The sequence below is a fragment of the Saccopteryx leptura genome, chromosome 10 (assembly GCF_036850995.1).
Source record: "Saccopteryx leptura isolate mSacLep1 chromosome 10, mSacLep1_pri_phased_curated, whole genome shotgun sequence".
In the NCBI taxonomy this organism is placed as follows: Eukaryota; Metazoa; Chordata; class Mammalia; order Chiroptera; family Emballonuridae; genus Saccopteryx; species Saccopteryx leptura.
Genome location: NC_089512.1, coordinates 18,402,174 through 18,425,830, shown reverse-complemented (window position 1 = coordinate 18,425,830; position 23,657 = coordinate 18,402,174). Strand labels below are relative to the sequence as shown.

The following is a 23,657-nucleotide window of genomic DNA, read 5'->3' as shown; positions in this document are numbered from 1 at the left end:
CAAACCAACTTTTCGTTAAGTGGCAAGAGCAATGAAGAAGTCGAACATGCTCCTTTCACAGGTCTGATTAAAGCTTGATTAGTCTGAAGAAAGATACCTATCAGGCAGACCTACCACATTCTTTGTAGGATGTAACACACGTATCTGACACTAGGTGGAAAAAGTTACAAGAACTCAACCAACCGTAATATCAAAGGGCTTCATGAATGGAAAAAACTCATACAATCATGTTTGGCATTTTGCTTAAAGATAAGAACTTATGATGCTATTTTAGACTATCAAGATTCTTAAGAAACATGCAACTGTTCAGGTTTTTTTTTTTCTTTTTCTTTTTCTTGTGAGTTCACTCATGTAGGAGTTAGGGATGATAAAAGGGGAAAACCTCAAGACAGAGATGGTCAAAACAAACTGACTTTGGCTTACGTCACTTTTTCTCTTTTCCTAGAATAAAATGTCCTTAACTCTTATTGATTGAATTCTAGCTTTCCCCTCTGATGTCTCATTTACCCTACAGACCACAAAAATTAGGACATGATTTTGAGATGGGAGTGGACAATTTAGGGCAAAGACCGATCAAGATGCCTGTGGCTTTTGAGAATCCCCTAAAATAAAGGTGAATTATGAAAAAGAACCTCACCAGCCACACAGGGTGGCACGTTATTCCTTCAAAGGCACCTGGGACGGCTTTGGACAGCTGATAATTGAACCAAAATGACCGGGATGATCTGGAACGCCTCCCTGCTCCTGCCCGGGCCTGGTTTGCTCACTCTGTCAACATGCATACACACCCTCTCGCCTCCCATTTCCTCGTTTCCCCAGAAACATCATCTTCCCCATCGGTCTCGGAGAAAACAAATTCACAGAAAAATAACGAACCGATTCCCCAGCATGACACTTTCACTCCCGGCGACTAAATTCCATTTCCTCACTCTCAGTGTTTCTGTTGGTTTTACTTTCTTACCTTTCTCAGAGCCACTTTTCCATACGCAAACTTTGGTGTGGACGGAGGGATAGGACCTTCTGGTACTTTTTCAAACTATAAACCAGAGGGGGGAAAAGGAAAAACAGCCGTTAAACCCTCAGAAACATATCTATACAATTCATTTTTCAAAAGGAAGGTCAGAGACCGTAACAACAGTGCCAGCGATGCTTTGGAAAAACGAAGGAACAAAAGACGTCCTTCCAAGACGGGATCTGGTTAAGTGTTTACTTCCACGTGTGTTTCTGTTTTAAACTCCAGGAATCATTTAAGTAATTATAGACTAAAGATTTCTAAACAGAGGGCAAAAACAAATAGAATGAAGCTGACGGCAGAAGACTGGAGTGGGGGGAAGACAAGGAAAAAGATACAGAGGCTAAAGGGAGGTAGCCCAGGGTAGAAAAATATTATTTCTACATTAAGTCTTCTTGATAGATTAAGGTTTTGCATTAATGTTAAAATTGTCACGGTTATATAAGAGCACATTCCTACCTATGCTTATGAAACATACACGGAAGTACTTCATGGTGCAGGTCATGATGAGTGTAACTCTTCAATGGTTTAGAAAACACAGGAGGGGGTTAAGGGTAAATGTTGGCTCAAATAGAATGAAATGGTAAATCTGAGTAAGGAATATACAAATGTTCTTTGAATAATTTTTATTCCTAAAACTTTTATGGGGCCTGACCTGTGGTGGCACAGTGGATAAAGCATCGACCTGGAATGCTGAGGTTGCCGGTTCAAGGCCTTGGGCTTGCCCGGTCAAGGCACATATGGGAGTCAAAGCTGCTTCCTGCTCCTCCCCCCTTCTCTCTCTCTCTCTCTCTCTCAAATGAATAAATAAATAAAAATAATTTAAAAAAAAACAAAAAACTTTTATGTAAGTTGAAATTATTTTTAAATAAAAAGTTAAAAATGAAATAATAAAACCCTATTAAATATGTGTACACACACATATTAACATCAGAAGATATGGGTGTAACTCTTAGGTCTTAGAAAAGTCTGTCTATCTGGAATCTCCAAGTAGACTGCATTATGACCTTTTAGGATTTCTTCCCCTCTTTCTTTCTCTTTCTTTCTTTCTTTCTTTCTTTCTCTCTCTCTCTCTCTTTCTTTCTTTCTTTCTTTCTTTCTTTCTTTCTTTCTTTCTTTCTTTCTTTCTCTCTATCTCTTTCTTTCTTTCTTTCTTTCTTTCTTTCTTTCTTTCTTTCTTTCTTTCTTTCTTTCTTTCTTCCTTTCTCTCTTTCTCTCTCTCTGTCTCTCTCTTTCTTTCTCCCCTCTCTCTCCTTCCTTCCTTCCTTCCTTCCTTCCTTCCTTCCTTCCTTCCCTCCTTCCTTCCTTCACCCCTTTCTTGTTTCCCTTTCTAAAAGTAATTTTTAAAAAGAAGAGGACACGACACTGGTATAAGGAAAAGCAATAGTCTCTTGACTCACTATTTTCTTAGTTATATTCTTCAGCGGGAACCATTTTAAAATCATTTAATTGTACCTATTTTTGCTTATTTTGGTCTCTAAATAATACACTTACCTGCTATTCTTGTCTGATCCATTTCAACTACTATCATTGATTTCTCCAGTACATGAGAATTTAGTTCAGTTGTACTATTCCGGATATCCCTTTCTTGCAATCATGGTTATATCACCAGTTTCAATTTCTCTACTGGTTAGCTTTGCAGATTTAAATAACATCCTATACCTTTATTTCTTAGTTCCTTCAATTAAGATTATCCTTCGTGTCCACACTTTTTTTTAAGACAAAGCTATTTGCTTCCTTCCCTGAGCTCTCCTCCCTACTCCAAACCATTAGCTATCCTTTCCCATTGTCAAGGTTAAAACAATCCGTCCTACAGCCATGAGTCTTCTCTTCATCTGTATATTGACTCTAAATTCAAAATCGACTAATAGTGATCACACTATTAAAACTCTATACAGCCTGACCTGTGGTGGCGCAGTGGATAAAGCATTGACCTGGAAATGCTGAGGTCGCTGGTTCAAAACCCTGGGCTTGCCTGGTCAAGGCACATATGGGAGTTGATGCTTCCAGCTCCTCCCCCCTTCTCTCTCTCTCTCTGTCTCTCTCTCCTCTCTCTCTCTCTCTCCCTCTCTCTCTCCTCTCTAAAAATGAATAAATAAAATAAAAACACAAAAAAAAACAAAACTCTATACATAGTTTTCTCTGTACAGCCACGTGGTGTGTGTTATGATGGTACATTCTGTTTTACTCAGACTTTTGTGTTCATTTTCCTCCCGGAGGTTTCTAATTGCCTTCCTTCTTTTCCTGTCTGCCTTTAGGTTAACACCTCTTTAGGTTGCTCCAAGTTTTCAAAGATGGTATCAAGTTTTTCTAAACACCCCTTTTCTCCCTTAGAAAACTCCCTAGTGGAACCCTCAGTTTCCTTGCTCCAAGGGACTGACTCTCCACTCAACTTGATATCCTGAGACTCCTCTTCATTACTGTCCTGGCTTTTAGCTCCTGTTTTTAGGGTTTCACGACTACATCATTACACTGGAGCATCTTAGGAAGTAGCTTCTATGTTGAAAATCATCTTTCCTTAAAATGTTAAAGGTATTCTTCTGTGTCTTTTATCATCCAGTGTGGCTTATGTATGCTCATTCTTGTTCTTTTGAAGGTAACCAGCCTTTTCTCTGTAGAAGCTTATAGGTGCTTTATTCTTTATGTTTTAACATTTTCCAAAAATATGTTTGGATACATATGTTTTTTACATTCATTATGTTGGTAACTCAAGTATCTTTTTCTGTTTTGAAAAGAATTCTATACTGTGTCTTTGATATTATCTTTTTCTCCATTTTTTTCTTTCCTGTAAGTTATACATCCCAGATTGTTCTTCTACATCTCTCATTTCCAATTTCCATCTCTGTCTTCTGGTTCTATTTCTAGGGGATTATTTATATTTTCCAATAACCCTTTCTTGTTCCCTAACTGCTCCTTTTCCAAAGCATCTCATTACTATTTAATGGATTCAATATCTTCGCAAATCTTTACGGAATATAAATTTGAGAGGGCTTGCTTTGTTTTGCTTAAGCTCTTTCTCTGTTGCCTTCAGGATTAATTTTCTGTTTACTTCATCCTGGTCTTTTTCTTTCCCATTGCAGGTTTTATAGATGTTCTCAAACCTCTGGCCATTCTAGGTTGTCCATTCATATTTAATGGTGATGCAAATAAATGCACCAACATTTGCATAATCATCTTTTCTAGCCCTTTCTGCTCTGTGAAGAGGAAAAAGCTTATGCATTGGGGAACACTTTTTTTAGAGCAATTTGACAGGTAGTCAGATATAAAATGTAGGATCTTTGCTTTGGGGCTGAGCATTTATTTTTTAAAGAAAAAAAAATCTGATTATTTTGATTGGCAGAAAGATGCTTCCCTGATGGGCAGTCTATTAGAAAGTATTTCAAAGGTGGGAAGGACCTGACAGGAGAAAGAGTTTAATTAGCCCTCCCATTTTCAGCTCCATTTCATTTCTGTCCTTTGTCATACCTGCGCCTCCAGGACCTCAGCTGTCCAGGCCAATCTAGTCTCTGCTCCTGTAACCCCTTCCACGCTTACTGGGGACCTAGACATCCTCACCCCGCTTCTTCAGTCAGCACTCCTCCTCCTATTTCTGTTTCCCAGACATCTTTAAAAATCTCTCGTGCATAGACAGCACCTGTCTTATTGGCTTCATGAAAAAGAAATTTTCTTTTTATCACTTAGTAACATTTTGAAAGGAAGAAGAGATTAATGTGTGCTCAGTCAACCATCTGGAACTTAGAGTCCTTTGCATTTACAGTATTCTATAACGCTATATTTCTATGACATTTTTAAAAGGTCATATTAAAATGGTCATCATGATTCATATTGAATGTGAGGCCAAAGAGTTACTGGGTTTTTTTTTGTTTTTTTCTGAAGTTGGAAATGGGGAGGAAGTCAGACAGACTCCTGCATGCGCTCGACCGGGATCCACCCGGCACGCCCACCAGGGGGCGATGCTCTGCCCATCTGGGGCATCGCTCTGTTGCAACCAGAGCCATTCTAGCTCTTGAGGCAGAGGCCATGGAGCCATCCTCAGCAACCGGGCCAACTTTGCTCCAATGGAGCCTTGGCTGGGGGAGGGGAAGAGAGAGAGAGGAAGGAGAGGGGAAGGGGTGGAGAAGCAGATGGGCGCTTCTCCTGTGTGCCCTGGCCGGGAATCGAACCTGGGACTTCTGCACGCCAGGCCAACAGTCTACCACTGAGCCAACTGGCCAGGGCCAAGATTACTGTTGATCTTAGAGCAAGATGTTAAGATCTTTCTTCCCAGCTGTCCCTGAAGTCTAGACCACACTCTTTCTTCTTTGGCAGTGGGTCCACCCCTCCCTCTTTCTTTTTTTTTTTTTTTTGTATTTTTCTGAAGCTGGAAACGGGGAGAGACAGTCAGACAGACTCCCGCATGCGCCCAACCGGGATCCACCTGGCACACCCACCAGGAGCGACGCTCTGCCCACCAGGGGGCGATGCTCTGCCCCTCTGGGCGTCGCTCTGCTGCGACCAGAGCCACTCTAGCGCCTGGGGCAGAGGCCAAGGAGCCATCCCCAGCGCCCGGGCCATCTTTGCTCCAATGGAGCCTCGGCTGTGGGAGGGGAAGAGGGAGACAGAGAGGAAGGAGGGGGGGTGGAGAAGCAAATGGGCGCTTCTCCTATGTGCCCTGGCCGGGAATCGAACCCGGGTCCCCCGTACGCCAGGCCGACGCTCTACCGCTGAGCAACCGGCCAGGGCCCACCCCTTCCTCTTTCACTCACATGCTGGCCAATAAAAGCAGGAAACACAAATCCACACAGGGGACCTGGAAGCAGTATTATTTGTTTTCTGAGGTTCTTATTTACCTGTACAAAGTAGTGACCCTGTCATGGCTAACTCCTACAGTCACAGTGAATTCCAATATAACTAGGACTACAATCTCTTTTTCCACATTGGCAGAAAGACATCTTTATCCAACCTACATGCAGTTAACTTTGATGTGGCCCTTATATGACAGTTTTGTCAACTACTCACAAAAGCCCTCATAGCTATTGTATTTCTTTTTTTAGAGGTCAGACTGAAGAAGTTGCTCAAGATTATAAAGAAGGCCAGGCCCGGGGCCGGGGTTTTGACTCTACATCTACTTCTGTTTCTATTGCTCCATCTTACCTCCTTCATTGTTGTAACAATAACAGAAGGTGTCTTCTGTTCATTTCAACGCATCATTCTAAAAACATGCCACTAAACCTTCTCTCTCCCAATTTCCCTCCCAGGCCCTCCCCTTATACACATACAGTATAAAGGTAAGAGGTAATTTTGTTAATTTGCTATCACCGCTTATTAAAAGCGCTTTTGGCATGACCAAATGTTAGCAGTAAGTTCATTTATTGCAGGGGTAGTCAACCTTTTTATACTTACTGCCCACTTTTGTATCTCTGTTAGTAGTAAAATTTTCTAACCGCCCACCGGTTCCACAGTAATGGTGATTTATAAAGTAGGGAAGTAACTTTACTTTATAAAATTTATAAAGCAGAGTTACAGCAAGTGAAAGCATATAATAATAATTACTTACCAAGTACTTTATGTCGGATTTTCGCTAAGTTTGGCAGAATAAATCTTTATAAAACAACTTACTATAGTTAAATTTATCTTTTTATTTATACTTTGGTTGCTCTTCTACTGCCCACCATGAAAGCTGGAATTCCCGCTAGTGGACGGTAGGGACCAGGTTGACTACCACTGATTAATTGCATATTATATTCAAGTGGATATGACAGAATTTATATAACCATCTTTTGAATATTAGGAATTGGATTATTTCTAGTTTTTGATAATATAAATAATGCTGCAGTGGACTTCATAGTTATTGCTTAATTTTTTTTAAAAAAAATAAAGCCCCAAGTGAGGGGTTACCAGGTCAAGTGATATGAACATTTTATATGATTCTTAGTATAGTGTATACCAAGGTTTTCATCAAAGGTCTATACTTGTTTATGTTTTTTGCCCAATTATCTGTTTGGATCTTGATTTTTAAATCAGTGGCATGAACTCATTTTATCAATATTAAGTCTCCCTCTGTCTATCTCATTTGCCACAACCATCTCCGTTTTCTTTTTAACAGTTTTAGTTGTTTTTCATTGATTATCATGTAGCAAAGACCTAATCTTTCTATTCAATTAATTAATGTTTCAGAAAAGAAATAGACAAATAGGTCCTGGCCGGTTGGCTCAGTGGTAGAGCGTCAGCCTGGCGTGCAGGAGTCCCGGGTTCGATTCCTGGCCAGGACACACAGGAGAAGTGCCCATCTGCTTCTCCACCCCTCCCCTTCTCCTTCCTCTCTGTCTCTCTCTTCCCCTCCCGCAGCCAAGGCTCCACTGGAGCAAAGTTGGCCTGAGGATGGCTCTATGACCTCTGCCTCAGGAGCTAGAATGGCTCTGGTTGTAACAGAGTGATGCCCCAGATGGGCAGAGCATTGCCCCCTGGTGGGGTGCCAGGTGGATCCCGGTTGGGCACATGCGGAAGTCTGTCTGACTGCCTCCTCGTTTCCAACTTCAGAAAAATACAAAAAAAAAAAAAAAAGAAATAGACAAATATACGAAAACACTATACTTCAGAACTTTTTTTTTTTGTTTTTTTTTTTTTGTATCTTTCTGAAGCTGGAAATGGGGAGAGACAGTCAGACAGACTCCCGCATGCGCCCGACCGGGATCCACCCGGCACGCCCACCAGGGACGATGCTCTGCCCACCAGGGGGCGATGCTCTGCCCCTCTGGGGCGTTGCTCTGCCGTGACCAGAGCCACTCTAGCGCCTGGGGCAGAGGCCAAGGAGCCATCCCCAGCGCCCGGGCCATCTTTGCTCCAATGGAGCCTTGGCTGCGGGAGGGAAAGAGAGAGACAGAGAAGAAGGAGGGGGGTGGAGAAGCAAATGGGCGCTTCTCCTGTGTGCCCTGGCCGGGAATCGAACCCGGGTCCCCCGCACGCCAGGCCGATGCTCTACCGCTGAGCCAACCGGCCAGGGCCCTATACTTCAGAACTTTTATTCTCCATTATGATTTGTGCTTTAACCATAATTTTCAGACTAATCATAAATATTACTTTAAAAAAAAAATTAGGTGAAAGGAGAGGAATTAGTGAGGCAGACGCCTGCATGCACCCTGACTGAGATCCACCCAGCAACCTGATCTAGGGATGATGCTAGAGTACTGAGCTCTTTTTAGTGCCTGAGGCTGATGTATTCCAATGGAGCTATCCTCAGTGCCCAGGGCCATGCTCAAACCGATTGACCTATTATTTGTGGGAGGGGAAGAGGGAGAGAAAAGGAAGGTAAAGGAGAGGCGAAGCAGACGATTGCTTCTCCTGTGTGCCTTGATGGGGAATCAGACCCAGGACACTCATACACTGGGCTGATGTTCTATCAACTGAGCCTCTGGCCAAGGTCATTCTTCTTGTCCTACTTACTTAGCTGAACAAGTTCAATACGGGAAGTTGCTCTTTTCCCAATGGAAGCCCATAGCTTCAATGGTGACAAACTTTTCTTTCCCTAAGATTATCTGTAATGTTTTTGTTCATTCATGTAACAAAGTCTTATTAAAAAAATATGTACTTTGTGTCAGGTCCTTTGCTTGGTACTGGCAATGTAAACAACTTCTAACAGCGTGACAGGGGTGTAAGCAAGTTAATGAATTCACTAGGAGAAGTTGTGTATTCCAGATCTCTACACTACAAGGTGGTGGCAGAAAACAAAGTGTGACTCATTGCAGAGAGACAGACAAAGACGACTCGGTGGAGAAGGTAACTGAGGTGTGCTCAGGGGAACAGCATCTGCAGAGGCCGAGAGTTAGAAACAGCACTGTCCCTCTCAGGGAATTTTAAGGACCTTCATTTCAGGCCACAGAGTCACAGAGAAGGGAGGAATTGGAAGATGAAGCTTGAGGAAAATGGGGCCAAGTCGTAAAAGGCTTCCTGACCAGATCGGTGCTTTAGAGAAATCACTCTGGAAGACAGATGAGAAAAGCCAAGTCTGTAGGAAATACAAAGACTAGTGCCACAAGGGTGCAGAGGATGCTTTAAAAGACTAACATTCATTAAGTCTCTTGACTTTATTACCCTTCATGATCAGACATACCACACTGTGTTTCCACCAGCACCATGATTGCAAGAGACAGCTTGTGTCTGCACACTGAGCTAATATCATTCCAGCTGAAGACCAAGAAGATAATCAGCCATTGTAGACTGGTCTTGAACCAAGTTGCAAACTTCACTAAACTTTTGAAGGATTGAAAATCACTGTGGCATTCTCACATCCCCAGCCCTTCCCTCTGCTCCCACGGTCAGCCCCAATAACCACTTCAAGGAATCCCAAAATCCACTCCAATCATCAAGGTCCTCAACAATTACATGATTAACTTCTGCAGAATAACCCATCTCCAAAAAGCCACTGGATTCTTATCTTTGATGAAGAAATCTTAAAAAGTAGGTCTTAAATTCATTCAAAGGCATACAAAAATAAACTCCCCACTACCCCTTTTAGGATTAGTAGGGTAGAGGAAGGGTGCTGTCCTACAGTCTTATGGTTCAACCTCGAGGTCGAAGTGTTAACCATGTCTGGTTGAGTTTACCCACACCAAAGAGAACACCTTAGAAAATGCAAATGTCATGAGCTCTGTCATGCATTGAAGAGTCATATATGCAAGGGGCCACCTGGAGCTCTCACTACTGAAAACAGACCTGTGCAGCCTGCTGGGAAATTATCCCTGGGAGTCCGTGTCAGTGAAAGATATTGTCCATCATCTCCCAACTAATTAAACAAGAGGCAAAGATTAAAGAAGAGACCCATTCCACTTTGTACGTCTTTGGTAAAGGAAAGAGGCAGGAAGAGCTATAAGAGGGGGTATTTATGATCCCATTATTTCTCTTGTTGCAAGCAAGTATTTTGAATATCATTTAATAGACCCGTTAACTCAGTGTTTTTCAATGACCGGTCCACGGACCGGTGCCAGCTTGCCGGAAATTTTGTGCCAGTCTGAGAAAGGGCAAACCACCTTGATGTTATAAGAAGATTACAGACTCAGTGATCTTAGTCGAATCTGCTTATGCTCAGGGTGATTTCTGCCTTAGTGGTCCCCGAAGCAATTTTCCTGTTTTCACTGGTCGCCAAGTGTAAGAAGGTTGAAAACCACTTAGCTAACTGACTGTCTACAAAATCTCATAAGAAAGAGAGCCTACTTTTAAAGTAGTCTACTTCCCTCTTCCAAACTTAAAACATCAAAAAAAAGGGGGGGGGGAGATGCCTAGAGGTTAAGCTATATATAATCCGTTACAAACTATTGAATGACATGTATTTGTGAAGACTGCGTCCTTCATGGGTTCATCTGCTATGTCCCTGATTATGCGCTGGGTTTGTCTTTCGCTCACCGCCCTTCTCGCTCAGCTCTCCATGCTCAATCTCAACCTTCACTGGACTTTAGCCTCCATGTCCACGGCTGACCCCAGAATCTGAGCCTGCTCTAATGACTTCTCACTCCTAAGTGAGCTGTCTGCTGGACAGACACCTCCCCCTAATGTCACCAGAGGCATCTTGAGCTGAACAAGCCCAGAACTGACTGCTCTCTGCCCCTTACCCCAGCCTGTGCTTTCTCTGCCATCTCCTATCTGAGTTGCCGACATCAATACCCATCCAGTTACCCAACGAGGGTTGTAATCTGTCAAACTGACAACTCCTTATTTTTTCTCATCTGCGTTAAGTCCATCACCAAACCTGACCAATTTTATTTTCTATTCCTTTTATATATATATATTTATTTAGAGAGAGGTGGGGGGACAGATATGGACAGACAGGAAGGGAGAGAGATGAGAAGTATCTACTTGTAGTTGTGGCACTTTAGTTGTTCATTGATTGCTTTCTCCTATGTGCCTTGACCAGGGAGGGGCTCCAGCTGAGCCAATGACTCCTTGCTCAAGCCAGCGACCTTAGGCTCAAGCCAGATGAGCTTGTGCTCAAGCTGGTGACCTTTGGGTTTAAAACCTGGGTCCTCTGCATCCCAGATAAATGCTCTATCCCTTGCGCCACCATCTGGTCAGGCTTTACTTCCTGTTTTTAAAATCAATTGCTTCCTCTCCATTGCCTGTTGCCCCCGCTATCACCTCATTCCCAGGTCACTAGAGCAGCCCCCTAACTCATCTTCTGCATCCGGAAGTGCCCCAAGGCAGGGTCATCCCAGTGTTCCCGTGGGTATGGGTCTTTGTAAAATCTGCAAAATGGATATCATTTAAGCACAACAGGCTAAGACCCCTGTCTCCTTCTGCACCCGCTCCCCTGTGTCACACACGCTCTTGCATCGGGAGGGTTCAGAGGAACTGCAGGCATCTCTGGGATTTAACCAAAGGAGAGCTGAGGAGGGGATTTATTTGATTTGGGTATGGAGTATATTTACACGGTTCACTGTCAAGTCTCTGAGGAGGTAACTTATCGCCCACAGATGATTCCTAACACTCACTATGCTGACTCATTTGCAACGCGTGTGAGCTGTGGAGGAGAAATAAGGTTTAAAAGGCGTGGGGCAGGAACAGGTCTATAGAAATTTCTTCTAAATATTACAGTTCATGTGTGAAAGAACTGGAGACAGATCGCCCCGATTTTGATAACAATCCTAAGTATTTATACAACATAATCGGTAACCACATGTGAGGCTTTCTGTTTTTCTAAACTATCAATACTAAAAATTCCAATCAGCCATGCTAGGGAGAAAGATTTCCATTTTCTCTAGAGGGACAAGATCGCAGATATGGTGGTTAATGAAGAGGCAATCAAACAGCATGCAGTCAACCTAATAATTCCCAATATTGGTAAAACTGTGGAGACATAAGACTCAACTGATGCAATGTTACTGAAGGGCCATTTGGTAAGAACTATCAAAACGTTGGGTGCAAGCAACTTGACCCACTAATTCCAACTCAAGAAAATTTCCTTGTAGCTGTCTTTATATTGGTACATGACATATCATTTAAAAGTTGAAAATAATTTCAATGCCCATCATTTAAAAACTGATTAAGTAAATGGCAGTCAATATAAATAGTATTACAGCAGGCAACTGTTCAAGAGAATGAGATCACCCGGGTTAAGGTATTCTAAGCATACACATCTATCTCATTCTTTCCCAGAATGCCCACAAAGTCACGGTGAAAAGGCTTTTAAGATATAAATACACTGAGCTGAGGAACAGGAGAGGTGATAACAGCAAGGAAAGTTTGACAACTGAAAAATGGACAAATGAATAGCAAGTCAGTAATAGAAAAGCCAGGTCCTAACTCAGGATAGGAGAAAACTAAGAATCCGTTTAATTTGACTGCAGAATTACCAACAGGCTCGACACTGGCAGTACCAGATCCTTCTGGAACTGGGAGTTACAGGTGTTAAAGTAAGGGGGACTGGGTGAAGGCTATATGTAAAGATTAGGGATTTATTCTCTGGAGAGAAGAAACCAGAGTCACTGAGCTCAAGGGTACGCTGCACAGTTGGGGACATGTTATTATAATAAAAAGGGGTAATGTGATTATATATATGTAGTAAACAGTAACCACCCACACTAGAACCCTGCCCCGGGGCCTGGAACACTGCCAGTCAGCCCCTTCTTGCTCCTTACAGACAGGAGAGTGGAAGACATCTCTCTCAGAAATCTTAGCAACCATAGAGGAAATGCCTAAAATCACCTCGCCCATTTTGTACAATTAAATAAAAAAAAAAAAGCAATCTTTAAAAACCAAAGGAGGAAATAAGTTCTGTATGGAGAAAGGAAAGATATGGATTAATTTTGAATAATTACAGGTTAAAACTGAATGTTAAAGTGTTTCTGAGAGATGGACACATAGGAGCGTGTACTGTGTGAACCCACTCATAGAAAGTCGGAAAAGAAGAAAAACTAACCTCTGGTGACAGAGGTCAGGACAGCAGTGAACCCTGGGGATGGAAGGGTCACGACTAGAAAGGGGCATGAGGGGGTTTCCGGGGTGCTGAGTGTTGGTTAGAGGGGCGCGTTCACTTTGCATAAATCCACTGAGCAATATACACTTATGAGTTGTGCTTTTGTGGGGAGTGCACATTTTACACGTCAGTAGATAACCACTAGTGGGCTAAAAATATCAGAATAACTTCCAAACTGGGGTGTGTGTCGGTGGGAGAGAGGTGAAATAAGGGAAAAGAATTAATCACACAATTCAGAAAGAAGTAATAAAGGGAAGACGAAAGAGAAAACCTGGACAAGTCGATTAATATACAATAAGATGGTTGAAGTGAATTGATGTGTATCCCGAATTATAATAAATGAGAATGAATAAATGCACCAGTTAAAAGACAAAAATGTTCAAATTAGATTTTGAAAAGATCCAGCTATGGGTGACATGCTAAAAAAAAAAAAAAAAAGAATATAAAGAAGTTGAAATTAAAGTATTGTGAAAGATATACCGGGTAAATAATACCTGGAACAATGCAGGCAAACTCTATTAGTATCAGACAAAAAAGAGTGTAGGACAAAAAGCATTGGTAGAGATAGAGGATTAACACATAAGGATACTAAAAGATTTGATTCTGAATTTGCATATCTAATAGTTTGACCATAAAAAGTCATAGAACTATGAAGAGAGGTTCATAAACAACTCTCTCAATAAGAGAACAAACAAACAATAATTAGCATAAATAACAAGGCCCTGGCTGGCTCAGTGGATAGAGTGTCAGCCCGGTCTATGGATGTCCTGGGTTTGATTCCCAATTAAAGCACATAAGAGAATTGACCATCTGCTTCTCTCCCCCTCCCCCTCCCCTTTCTCTCCCTCTTCCCTTCCTGCCTCCAGTGGCTTCATTGGTCCACATGTAGCTCCAGGCATTGAGGATAGTTCAGTTGGTTAAAGTGGCAGCCTCAGGTGCTAAATATAGCAAGGTTGATTTGAGCATTGGTTCCAGATGAGGCTTGCCAAGTGGATCCCGGTCTGGGCACATGCATGAGTCTGTCTCACTATCACCCATCCTGCCACTTAAAAAAAAAGAATGATCTTGACCAGGCGGTGGCGCAGTGGGTAGAGCATCAGACTGGGATGCAGAGGACCCAGGTTTGAAATCCCGAGGTCGCCGGCTTGAGGGTAGGCTCATCTGGCTTGAGCACTGGCTCACCAGCTTGAGCTTGGGGTTGCTGGCTTGAGCATGGGATCATAGACATGACCCCATGGTTGCTGGCTTGAGCCCAAGGTTGCTGGCTTGAGCAAGGGGTCACTTGCCCCCAGTTAAGGCACATATGAGAAAGCAATCAATGAACAACTAAAGAGCCGCAACGAAGAATTGATACTTCTCATCTCTCCCTTCCTGCTGTCTGTCCCTATCTGTCCCTCTCTCTGACTCTCTCTCTGTTTGTCAAAAAAAAAAAAAAAAAGAATGAATAACAAAATTATCAACAGGTGCACTGATAAGCTTAATCTAATAAACATGTATATAGACTGTGTCCAAGTATAAAACCTGCAGTCTCTTCAGGGACACGTTGGTATATGTTAGACTCTATGATTAGGTTTAACAAATTTTAAGGAATAGGTATCATACAGACTGTTCTCTAAACAGATGAAAATATGTTAGAAACCAACAAACTAGACAAATACTTATGTTTACTAATTGAAAAACCCACTTTTGAGCATTTCAAGGGTCAAAGAGATATCAAAATAAATAAATTTAGAAGCAAACTATAATAAATATGTTCTGTATTAAAACTTATGAGATGAAGCTATAGCTGTACTTGAAAGAAATGTATCACCTTTGAATGAATATTTGTATTAGAAAAGAAGAAAGGCTTGATTAAAAAGCTAAATTTCACCCTGGCTGGTTGGATCAGTGGTAGAGTATCAGCCTGGCATATGGATGTCTCTGGTTTGATTCCCGGCCAGGGCACACAGGAGAGGTGCCCATCTATTTCTCCACCCCTCTCCCTCTCCTTTCTCTCTGTCTCTCTCTTTCCCTCCTGTAGCCATGGCTCAGGTGGAGCAAGTTGGCCCTGGGCGCTGAGGATGGCTCCATGGCCTCTCCTCAGGTGCTAAAATAGCTTGGTTACCAAGCAATGGAGCAATGACCCCAGATGGGCAGAGCATCACCCCATAGGGAGCATGCTGGGTGGATCCAGTTGGGGCACATGCAGGATTCTGTCTCTCTGCCTCCCCACTTTTCACTTAAGAAAAAAAAAAAGCTAAGTTTCAAATAAAAGAAGGAAGCGGTGAAGATAGAAACGGAGAGCTCTGAAAGAGAACAGGCACATGAGAGAGAGCTTGCAAGTCCTCACTACAAATTCTGCAGTGATCAAATCCATAGCAAAAGACAGAACGAGCAACATTCTAACCACACATCTGAAAGCTTAGATGAAGTAGACAAATTCTTAGGTAAGTACAGATCATCTCTTTCAATATGTTTAATGCAGTTCATCATCTTACAATTAGACTACAGCATACTTAAACAAAAAATAGTTCAAACCATTTATAGGCAGAAAAATCTATGTTTTTAAACTTCAATCTCAGGTGACTGAGCAGAAAAACTGTGGGTTTTTTTTAACCCACAGCAGAGACAGGAAACCCCACCTGGGTGCTCTAGATGCCTCAAAAGGTCACAACGTTAGCAGGTCTAAGCAGTTCAGGTGGCAGGCCAGCAAACACTGTCCCAGATAGACAAATGAGCCCGTGCTGACAGCTCACATTTGCACCTTGCTCCATTGCCACAGATTCTCTCCGACACAGCTTAGCTATTTATACAGACACACAGTTTCTTACCTTGAGTACAAACAATAGTAACGGCTACGACTTACTGGACAACACGATGCCTTATGTAGGTTCTTTTTAGTCCTCCCAGCACAAACAGCAGTGGGTCCCGTTTTACAAAGGAATAAACTAGTGGAATAACTTGTTCACAGGCTCACTCTGCATCAGGCGGGGGCCAAGGCTCAAGGCCCAGTCCGTCTGGCCTTCACCTGGACTTGGAAGCCCCAACGCCCTGGGAAGCTGTCCTACCGGGCACAGTGAGTCCCAGGCGTCTCTGTCCAAGGCCAGCCCACCGCAGGCCATACAAAGCTCCACCCACCTTCCGAATCACATCTCGCACGGCAAAGTACTTCTCGGTGAGGTCACCTGCCTCGCTCAGGGGGGCGTCGTAGTCGTAGCTGGTGGGCTGCGCTTGGTAGGGCATGTTGGCCCCTAGGAGACAAAACATGCCATTAGCTACTACTGAAGGCCCTTGCCTGGGACAAGGTCTTTGAGATTCACGGGTTCAGCATTATGGAGGGAGAAAATACAGGACCCATTTGAACCAACTGTTGAGTGCGACAGAGGTGGGCTTCTGGATGCAAGGTTTAGAGACATTCGTGTCTTCCCACAGGGGGCCCTTACCAAGCACCTTGGAGTCTAGCGAGCCCTTTCCCCACCCCCTCGGCAGAGCTCACAGGGCGAGCCCAGCAGATACCACTGCCACGGGACAAGCAGAGAATCCGAAACTCTCCACGAGACTTGCTCATCACAACCAGTCAAGGCAGGGCTTATGGCATGACCTGCATCTCTGACGGTTAACCCTGTGATCTTTTTCATGACCTCGAACTCTGGGGCTGAGAAAAGGTCAGTCAGTGGAGGGGTCCCTCTCTGGTCACTGGCCTCCGCTGGGCTGCCTTGCTTATAGTTACAATCCTCCTGGGACAGCCCATATCCAACAACTGACTGATGTGGGGATATAACAGGGGTCCCCAAACTACGGCCCGCGGGCCACATGCGGCCCCCTGCGGACATTTATCCGACCCCCGCCACACTTCCAGAAGAGGCACCTCTTTCATTGGTGGTCAGTGAAAGGAACATAGTTCCCATTGAAATACTGGTCAGTTTGTTGATTTAAATTTACTTGTTCTTTATTTTAAATATTGTATTTCTTCCCGTTTTGTTTTTTTACTTTAAAATAAGATATGTGCAGTGTGCATAGGGATTTGTTCATAGTTTTTTTTTTTATAGTCTGGCCCTCCAACGGTCTGAGGGACAGTGAACTGGCCCCCTGTGTAAAAAGTTTGGGGACCCCTGGGATATAAAAACTGAGTCCCTTTGTCACAAAGGGCCATCCCAGCTCCATCCAGAGCTCCCTCTGGAAGCAGCTAAGCTCCCTGTGAGACCGCATCACAGCCTAGCTTCTCCTTCGGCTCAGTCCATCCTCCCCCACTCCCTCCTGGGTGTCTGTGAGCTTCTGAGAGGGCACAGCCCAAAGAGCTTTCAACCTTCTGCTGGGTAGCCTCAAAGTCTGTTTCCCGGGGAACGGAGCCCGCAACAGAGAGCAGAAAATAAGGCCAAGCCTGGGTGTACACAAAGACTAGGAAAGCAAACGGTCTTGCAATGACTGCGAGGGGGCGGAGTCTAGAACAGAGGCCCCCAACCTCGTCACACGTAATATTCACAGGGAGGAATTGTGTGCAACATTGGGCCATGACCGGATGCCAGTGAATTTAGAAAATCCACTCCAAGCATGAAAGACTCATGGAGAGCTTGCTAAAACAGAGTCCTAAGCCCCACCTGAGACCCTGATTGAGCAGGTCTAGGGTGGGACCTGAGACTCGTCATTCCTAACCGGCTCCCAGGTGACACTGACGTCACCGCTGTCTGCAGACCAGCAAGGCTCTGGACCACCCCTTTCACTTCTCCTCCACGGAGCATTTTGCAGTATAAGAATAGTTACAGTGTGTGGGAATAGTTATTTTAGAATAATCTTTTATCCAACCTGAAGTTTAAGTGAATGAGGCCCCAATATTGAGAGTTCACGTATGACTTAGTGACAAATTCTTTGGGGTGGTTCTCACAGCTCACCCATGATGGGTCAGCCCTGGGTGGCCTTCGGGTGGTGGACTTGGCAACATGAGCCAGGCCAAGGGTCAGGTCATCCCCGTAAAGACATTTTTTCATTAGTTCTCTGCACAGAGCCTGCATTTGGAAGTATCTAAAACACATCCTTTGCTGTGAGAGGCAATGAAAAAAGAAAACCACATCCCCTTCTGCAAGGAGAGCTCACCTTCTCTCTGTAGTCCCTTCTCTAGTTCTAAAGTGGCAGAGACTGGGCCACCTGTGTTTCTGCTGTCTCGCGCTGCACGCTAGACAATGCATGCACCTTCGACGTAGGTGTGGCCTCACTGACCCGGACCCCCGCCACAGCCAGGATGGAAGAGGAGCTCTATCAGCTGCCAAGTTGAGTTGAACAAGTGTGACTTCCGGAAGCAAACTTCACAGGCCAAGGGAACCCAGGCGGGGAACCTGGCTGGGCGGTTAAAGGGTGGACTAAAACTCTAATTCTTCATTTCTTGGCTCTAACAAGTAGTAGTAACTATTTCTTTTGTGTGTGTGTGTGTGTGTGTGTGTGTGTGTGTGTGAAAGAGACAGAGAGAGAGACAGAGAGAGGGACAGATAGAGACAGACAGGAAGGGAGAGAGATGAGAAGCATCAATTCTTCGTTGCGGCTCCTTAGTTGTTCATTGATTGCTTTCTCATATGTGCCTTGACGGGGGTGGGGGGGTGGGGGGGCGGACTGCAGCAGAGAGAGCGACTCCTTGCTCAAGCCAGAGAGTTTGGGTTCAAGCCAGCGACCATGGGGTCATGTCTATGACCCCATGCTCAAGCCAGCAACCCCGTGTTCAAGCTGGTGACCTCAGGGTTTCAAACCTGGGTCCTCCGTGTCCCTGTCCAATGCTTTATCCACTGCGCCACCCCCTGATCAGGCAAAGTATTAGTAACATTAATAATGCTAGTAAGCCAAGCCTTCTCCTAGCCCACCCTACCCTGCATCAAAGACAGCTGTTATAAGGAGAAAATTCATTAAGAGCAGATAGTATACAAACAAAGATCTTAGGATAATAAGGTTCAAACTAACCCTTAAAAATTCAACAGTAGGACATCCTTCCCGATTCAGAGAGAAAAATACAGATGTAAAGAGAGGTGGGGAATAAGGATTAGGGAAAGGCCAACAGAGCACGGTATGTCTTTGTAAAAATTAATGGCAATGAAGAGAATTTTGTCATAATTTTTCCTGCAAAAATAAAAACCCACAACCATATAGAAATGTAAAATGGTGCAGCCACTATGGGAAACACTATGGCGGTTCCCTCAACACAGAGTTATAACGTGACCTAGCAATTCCGCTCCTAGGCATACACCCTTCAAAATGGAAATGGATACAAACAAATACTTACACATACATTAATGTTCATACATTGTTCAAAATAGCCCCAAAAGTGGAAACAACCCAAATATCCATCAGCTGATGAGTGAATAAACAGCATGTTGTGCATCTATACAATGGGATGTTACTCGGCAATAAAAAGGAACGGGGTACTGATACATGCCACCACAGGGATGAACCTTAAAAGGTCATGCTAAATGAAAGATGTTGAACACAAAAGACCACATATTGTATGGTTCTATTTATATGAAATGTCCAAAGTAGACAAATCCACAGAGAGAGAGTAAACCAGCGGTTGCCAGGGGCTGGCAGGGGGAGAGTGGAGAGTTTCCCAGGTGTGGGGTTTCTTTGTGAACTGATAAAAGCGTTCCGGAATTAGATGGTAGTAATAATGGTCACAAAGCTTTGTGACATCCTAAATAACACTGAATTGTACACTTTAAAATCGTGAATTTCATGACACGTGAATTATACCTCCACAAAACAAAATGTTAAAAAAGAAAAAATGACCACAGCGGAACATATACACACAAGTGAGCTATAGCCAGAGACTGAGACGGAGGCCGACGGAGCCAGCCTGGTTTAAAACAATCAAGTTCTTCAATGCACAACTGATGACCCTTAAAAACTTCTTGAAAAAAATTTTTTTCTTAAATTATATAGGTGACTCTTATATATTAAAAAATATAGAAGATAAACAAAAGTAGAAAATAAAAATTGTCTGTAGACACTCCCCCCCCCCAAATCCAGCACCTGAAACATATTGATATAAGCATAAGCTTCTACAAGCAGATGTTAGATTGCTCTTACCATTCCAATAGCCAAAATTGGTCCCACCTATAAACATGTACCTATAAGGAAACAAGAGAACACAGTACTTCACTGTGAGCCCACAGCTGGAGGAGGGGGCCCGGGGGGAACGCCCTCCGCTCCAGAAATGAACACTCACAAGTTTACATTCGCTCCGTGGGCAAGTATATCTTTTAGGGAAGATACTACCGCTTCAGTCTTGACTGTGGAGTGAGGTTGGCCCCAATGGTCTAACCAGCCAGTGTAGAATTCAGAATTGATCTAAAAAGAGAAAGAGACATGGAACTTAGGATAGAGTGATGACTTTTAAATGTTGGGGCTATTGCCCTGTAACTGTCACCCCAGGTCCCCCACCAAGGGACAGGTGAAGGGAGGAGTTGACTTGTGCTGCTTAAAGTAGAGCGGTGGGGACCAATGAGGACTTCTGACAATAGCATCGCCCAAACTCAGTACTCAGGCACTGATAATCTGGTATTCCTGAAAAGTAATGCCTGCATCAACATTTTGTTAACCAATCCCCAGTTTAAATACGGTAGGGAAGTTTGTTGGGCACAAGAATCAGATGGCAAAATATTGTTATAATATGACCAGCTCCAAATTGACCCTTTGATTTTCAGATCTCGGATTGACTTAAAGGGAGGTAACTTGTCCAAGTATTCTGCAAAACAGGCCCTAAGCACTTCATGTCTCTCCTGGGCACCACCAGCAATCACTTGGTCTAGAGAAGGAAAAAGAAATCTAGGCATGTTCTGGGGCCTCCTCACCTCAGGAAATACTATAACTCCACCCAAAGCCTGTGAGTGCGGGTTCTACACTGCTCACTAAGCCGAGGCCAGATTCAGAAAAGGCTGTTTGGTACAAAGGTCTGACCACAGGTGGGGCAGCCAGACCTGCCACAGAGAAAGCACAGGGCATAAGCCCTTAAACTGATGCAAGTCACAAAAAAACAGAGCAGAGAAGGAAAGAACAGAGTTCTGGACTGATGGCCTCTGTCCACCTGCATGAACCTTGCCACCGTCTCCTCCTCCTTGCTGCCTACACAGCACGATGCTCCAAAGCCCTACAAGTCAAAGCGCGATCAGCTAACCTGCAGCCCAGTGCCAGCTGGTTGCCTGTCAGGCAGAAGCTCAGGCCCCACCTCAACTCTGGTTGATCCACGTTTGCATTTTAACAAGATTCTTATGTGCCTGGCCGGGCGGTGGCGCAGTGGATAGAGCGTCAGACTGGGATGCAGAGGACCCAGGTTCGAGACCCCGAGGTCACCAGCTTGAGCGCAGGCTCATCTAGTTTGAGCAAAATCCCACCAGCTTGAACCCAAGGATGCTGGCTCAAGCAGGAGGTTACTCGGTCTGCTGAAGGCCCGCGGTCAAGGCACGTATGAGAAAGCAATCAATGAACAACTAAGGTGTTGCAACGCGCAATGAAAAACTAATGATTGATGCTTCTCATCTCTCTCCGTTCCTGTCTGTCCCTGTCTATCCCTCTCTCTGTCTCTGTAAAAAAAAATAAAATTTAAAAATTAAAAAAAAAAAGATTCTTATGTGATTCATAAGCACATTAAAGATGGAAACACAGACCCGAGTTCAGACCCTGGCCCTATCACTCTCTAGCTGGACAATGGCGTGTTGTCTGAGCCTCACTGAAACTGGAGATAAAAAATATTACTTATGACTCTCGCCGGGTAGCTCAGTTGGTTAGAGCAGTGGTCGGCAAACAGCGGCTCACAAGCCACATGCGGGTCTTTGGCCCCTTGAGAGTGGCTCTTCCACAAAGTACCACGTACAGGCACTACCTTGATAAGGAATGTACCTACCAATATAGTTTAAGTTTAAAAAATTTGGCTCTCAAAAGCAATTTCAATCATTGTACTGTTGATATTTGGCTCTGTTGACTAATGAGTTTGCAGACCACTGGGTTGGAGCATCATCCCGATACGCCAAGTTTGCAAGTTTGATCCCTGGTCAGGGCGCATAGGAACACCAACCAATGAATGCATAAGTAAGTGGAACAACAAATCGATGTTTCTCTTTCTTTCTCTCTCTCAAATCAAGCAATCAATAAAAATACCACTTATGAGAGTTGCCATGAGGACCAGCTGAAATGAGATAGGCAAGAACACGAAGCCAGGTGACGACAGGACGATCCTGCTAGTCCCCATCCTATTCCACTCCAGGGCCGGGCCTCCGCTTCAAGCAGGAGCATTGCTGCTGCTGTCACTCAGGTATCCGGAGGGCTGCGTCCCCACGACCCCAGGGCCGGATCTTTCTCCCAACCATTGTACTGAAGTTGGCACAGCGGTCTCTCCACATCCACTCCCCATGCTTACCAAGGGTCCTTTGGGTTCATACTTCCTCTGGATTAGGAAAGCATTTGTGATGTTGCCACCTGAACATTACCAGAGGGAGAAGAAAGGTCAGTCACGGGAATGACAAGAAGTGAAACAAAAAGAGCCCTTTGTAGGACTTGAACCGGAGGCCCCAACGCTTCCCCACACTCCCATAGGCCTGGAACACTTCCAAGCTAGCTTCAGGGTGCACTCGGACCAATGGATGTATGTGGACCACAAAACACTGCCTCCTCTCCACAGGTCCGCATGGCCTTTCCTGACTGCACTGCCCTGGGTTCACGTCACGGACTCGTCTTCTTCACCTGTGTTTCACCACAGCCTGCACACATGTCCCCGGTGAGTCTCTCTTCACATGGACATCTGGTTGACCCAGATGCTCCCCACAAGATGCTCTGAAGACATCCCCTTGTAGCCTCCACAGTGCCACACCCAGGAATAGTGCCACAGATATTTGCCGATTAATTAATGAATCAAAGAGATGAATGTGGTCTAATTGTGCCGCCTGGCCAGGCGGTGGCGCAGTGGATAGAGCGTCGGGCTGGGATGCGGAGGCCCCAGGTTCGAAACCCCGAGGTTGTCAGCTTGAGCATGGGGTTTGAGCTCAAACACATCTTGCTTGAGCACATCTGCTTTGAGCAGAGTTCACCAGCTTGGATCCAAGGTCGCCAGCTTGAGCAAGGGGTCACTAGGTCTGCTGTAGCCCCCCAGTCAAGGCACATATGAGAAAGCAATCAATGAACAACTAAAGTGCTGCAATGAAGAACTGATGCTTCTCGTCTCTCTCCCTTCCTGTCTGTCTGTGCCCTCTCTCTGACTCTCTCTCTGTCTCTGTCAAAACAACAATAACAAATTGTGCCTATCCCTAAATAATAGAGTATCCTCTGAATTTTAGTTTGTACATCATCAGCTAGTTGCTGTCCATTTTTCCTTCTGAAATACTCCTGAGGATGCCTGTGTCCTCTCTTCCCATGTCTTCTCTTCTCCCTTCCTGTTCTACCAAGAGAAAGAGTCTCCCCACAGAGGGGTCATGGCTGCCTTACATCAGGAGAGAATGAGCATGACCAGTGTCTCTCCAGCCACAGCACAGGACACCCTGGCCCCAAACTTCCCGATCCAGTCCCCACAGCAGGTATCCGGGAGTAGAAGTGACAGCAGCCAAGACCTCCCCATTACCCCTGGCTCCCGGAGGGGCGCTGGCTTCTCTGGAAGGCCAGCTTTCAGGAGAGAGTGTGTTGATCAAGGAGTGTCATCTCATTTACCTATTTACCTGATGGCTGTAAATTTCTCCCTATTAAGCATCAGATGACGTTGAT

At 44.4% G+C, this 23,657-nt stretch overlaps 1 protein-coding gene across 1 annotated transcript in view; it reads right to left on the bottom strand.

The window, feature by feature from the left end:
• The window catches only part of GLB1 (galactosidase beta 1), an 89,365-nt gene that overhangs the window by 30,154 nt on the left and 35,554 nt on the right, over positions 1–23,657 (bottom strand). The window contains exons 7-11 of the mRNA XM_066350945.1: positions 22,324–22,382; positions 20,137–20,258; positions 19,998–20,038; positions 16,074–16,186; positions 962–1,036 (exon numbers count right to left, since the gene is read on the bottom strand). Coding sequence (XP_066207042.1) covers positions 962–1,036; positions 16,074–16,186; positions 19,998–20,038; positions 20,137–20,258; positions 22,324–22,382 — 410 coding nt within the window. The remainder of the gene's footprint in view (positions 1–961; positions 1,037–16,073; positions 16,187–19,997; positions 20,039–20,136; positions 20,259–22,323; positions 22,383–23,657) is intronic.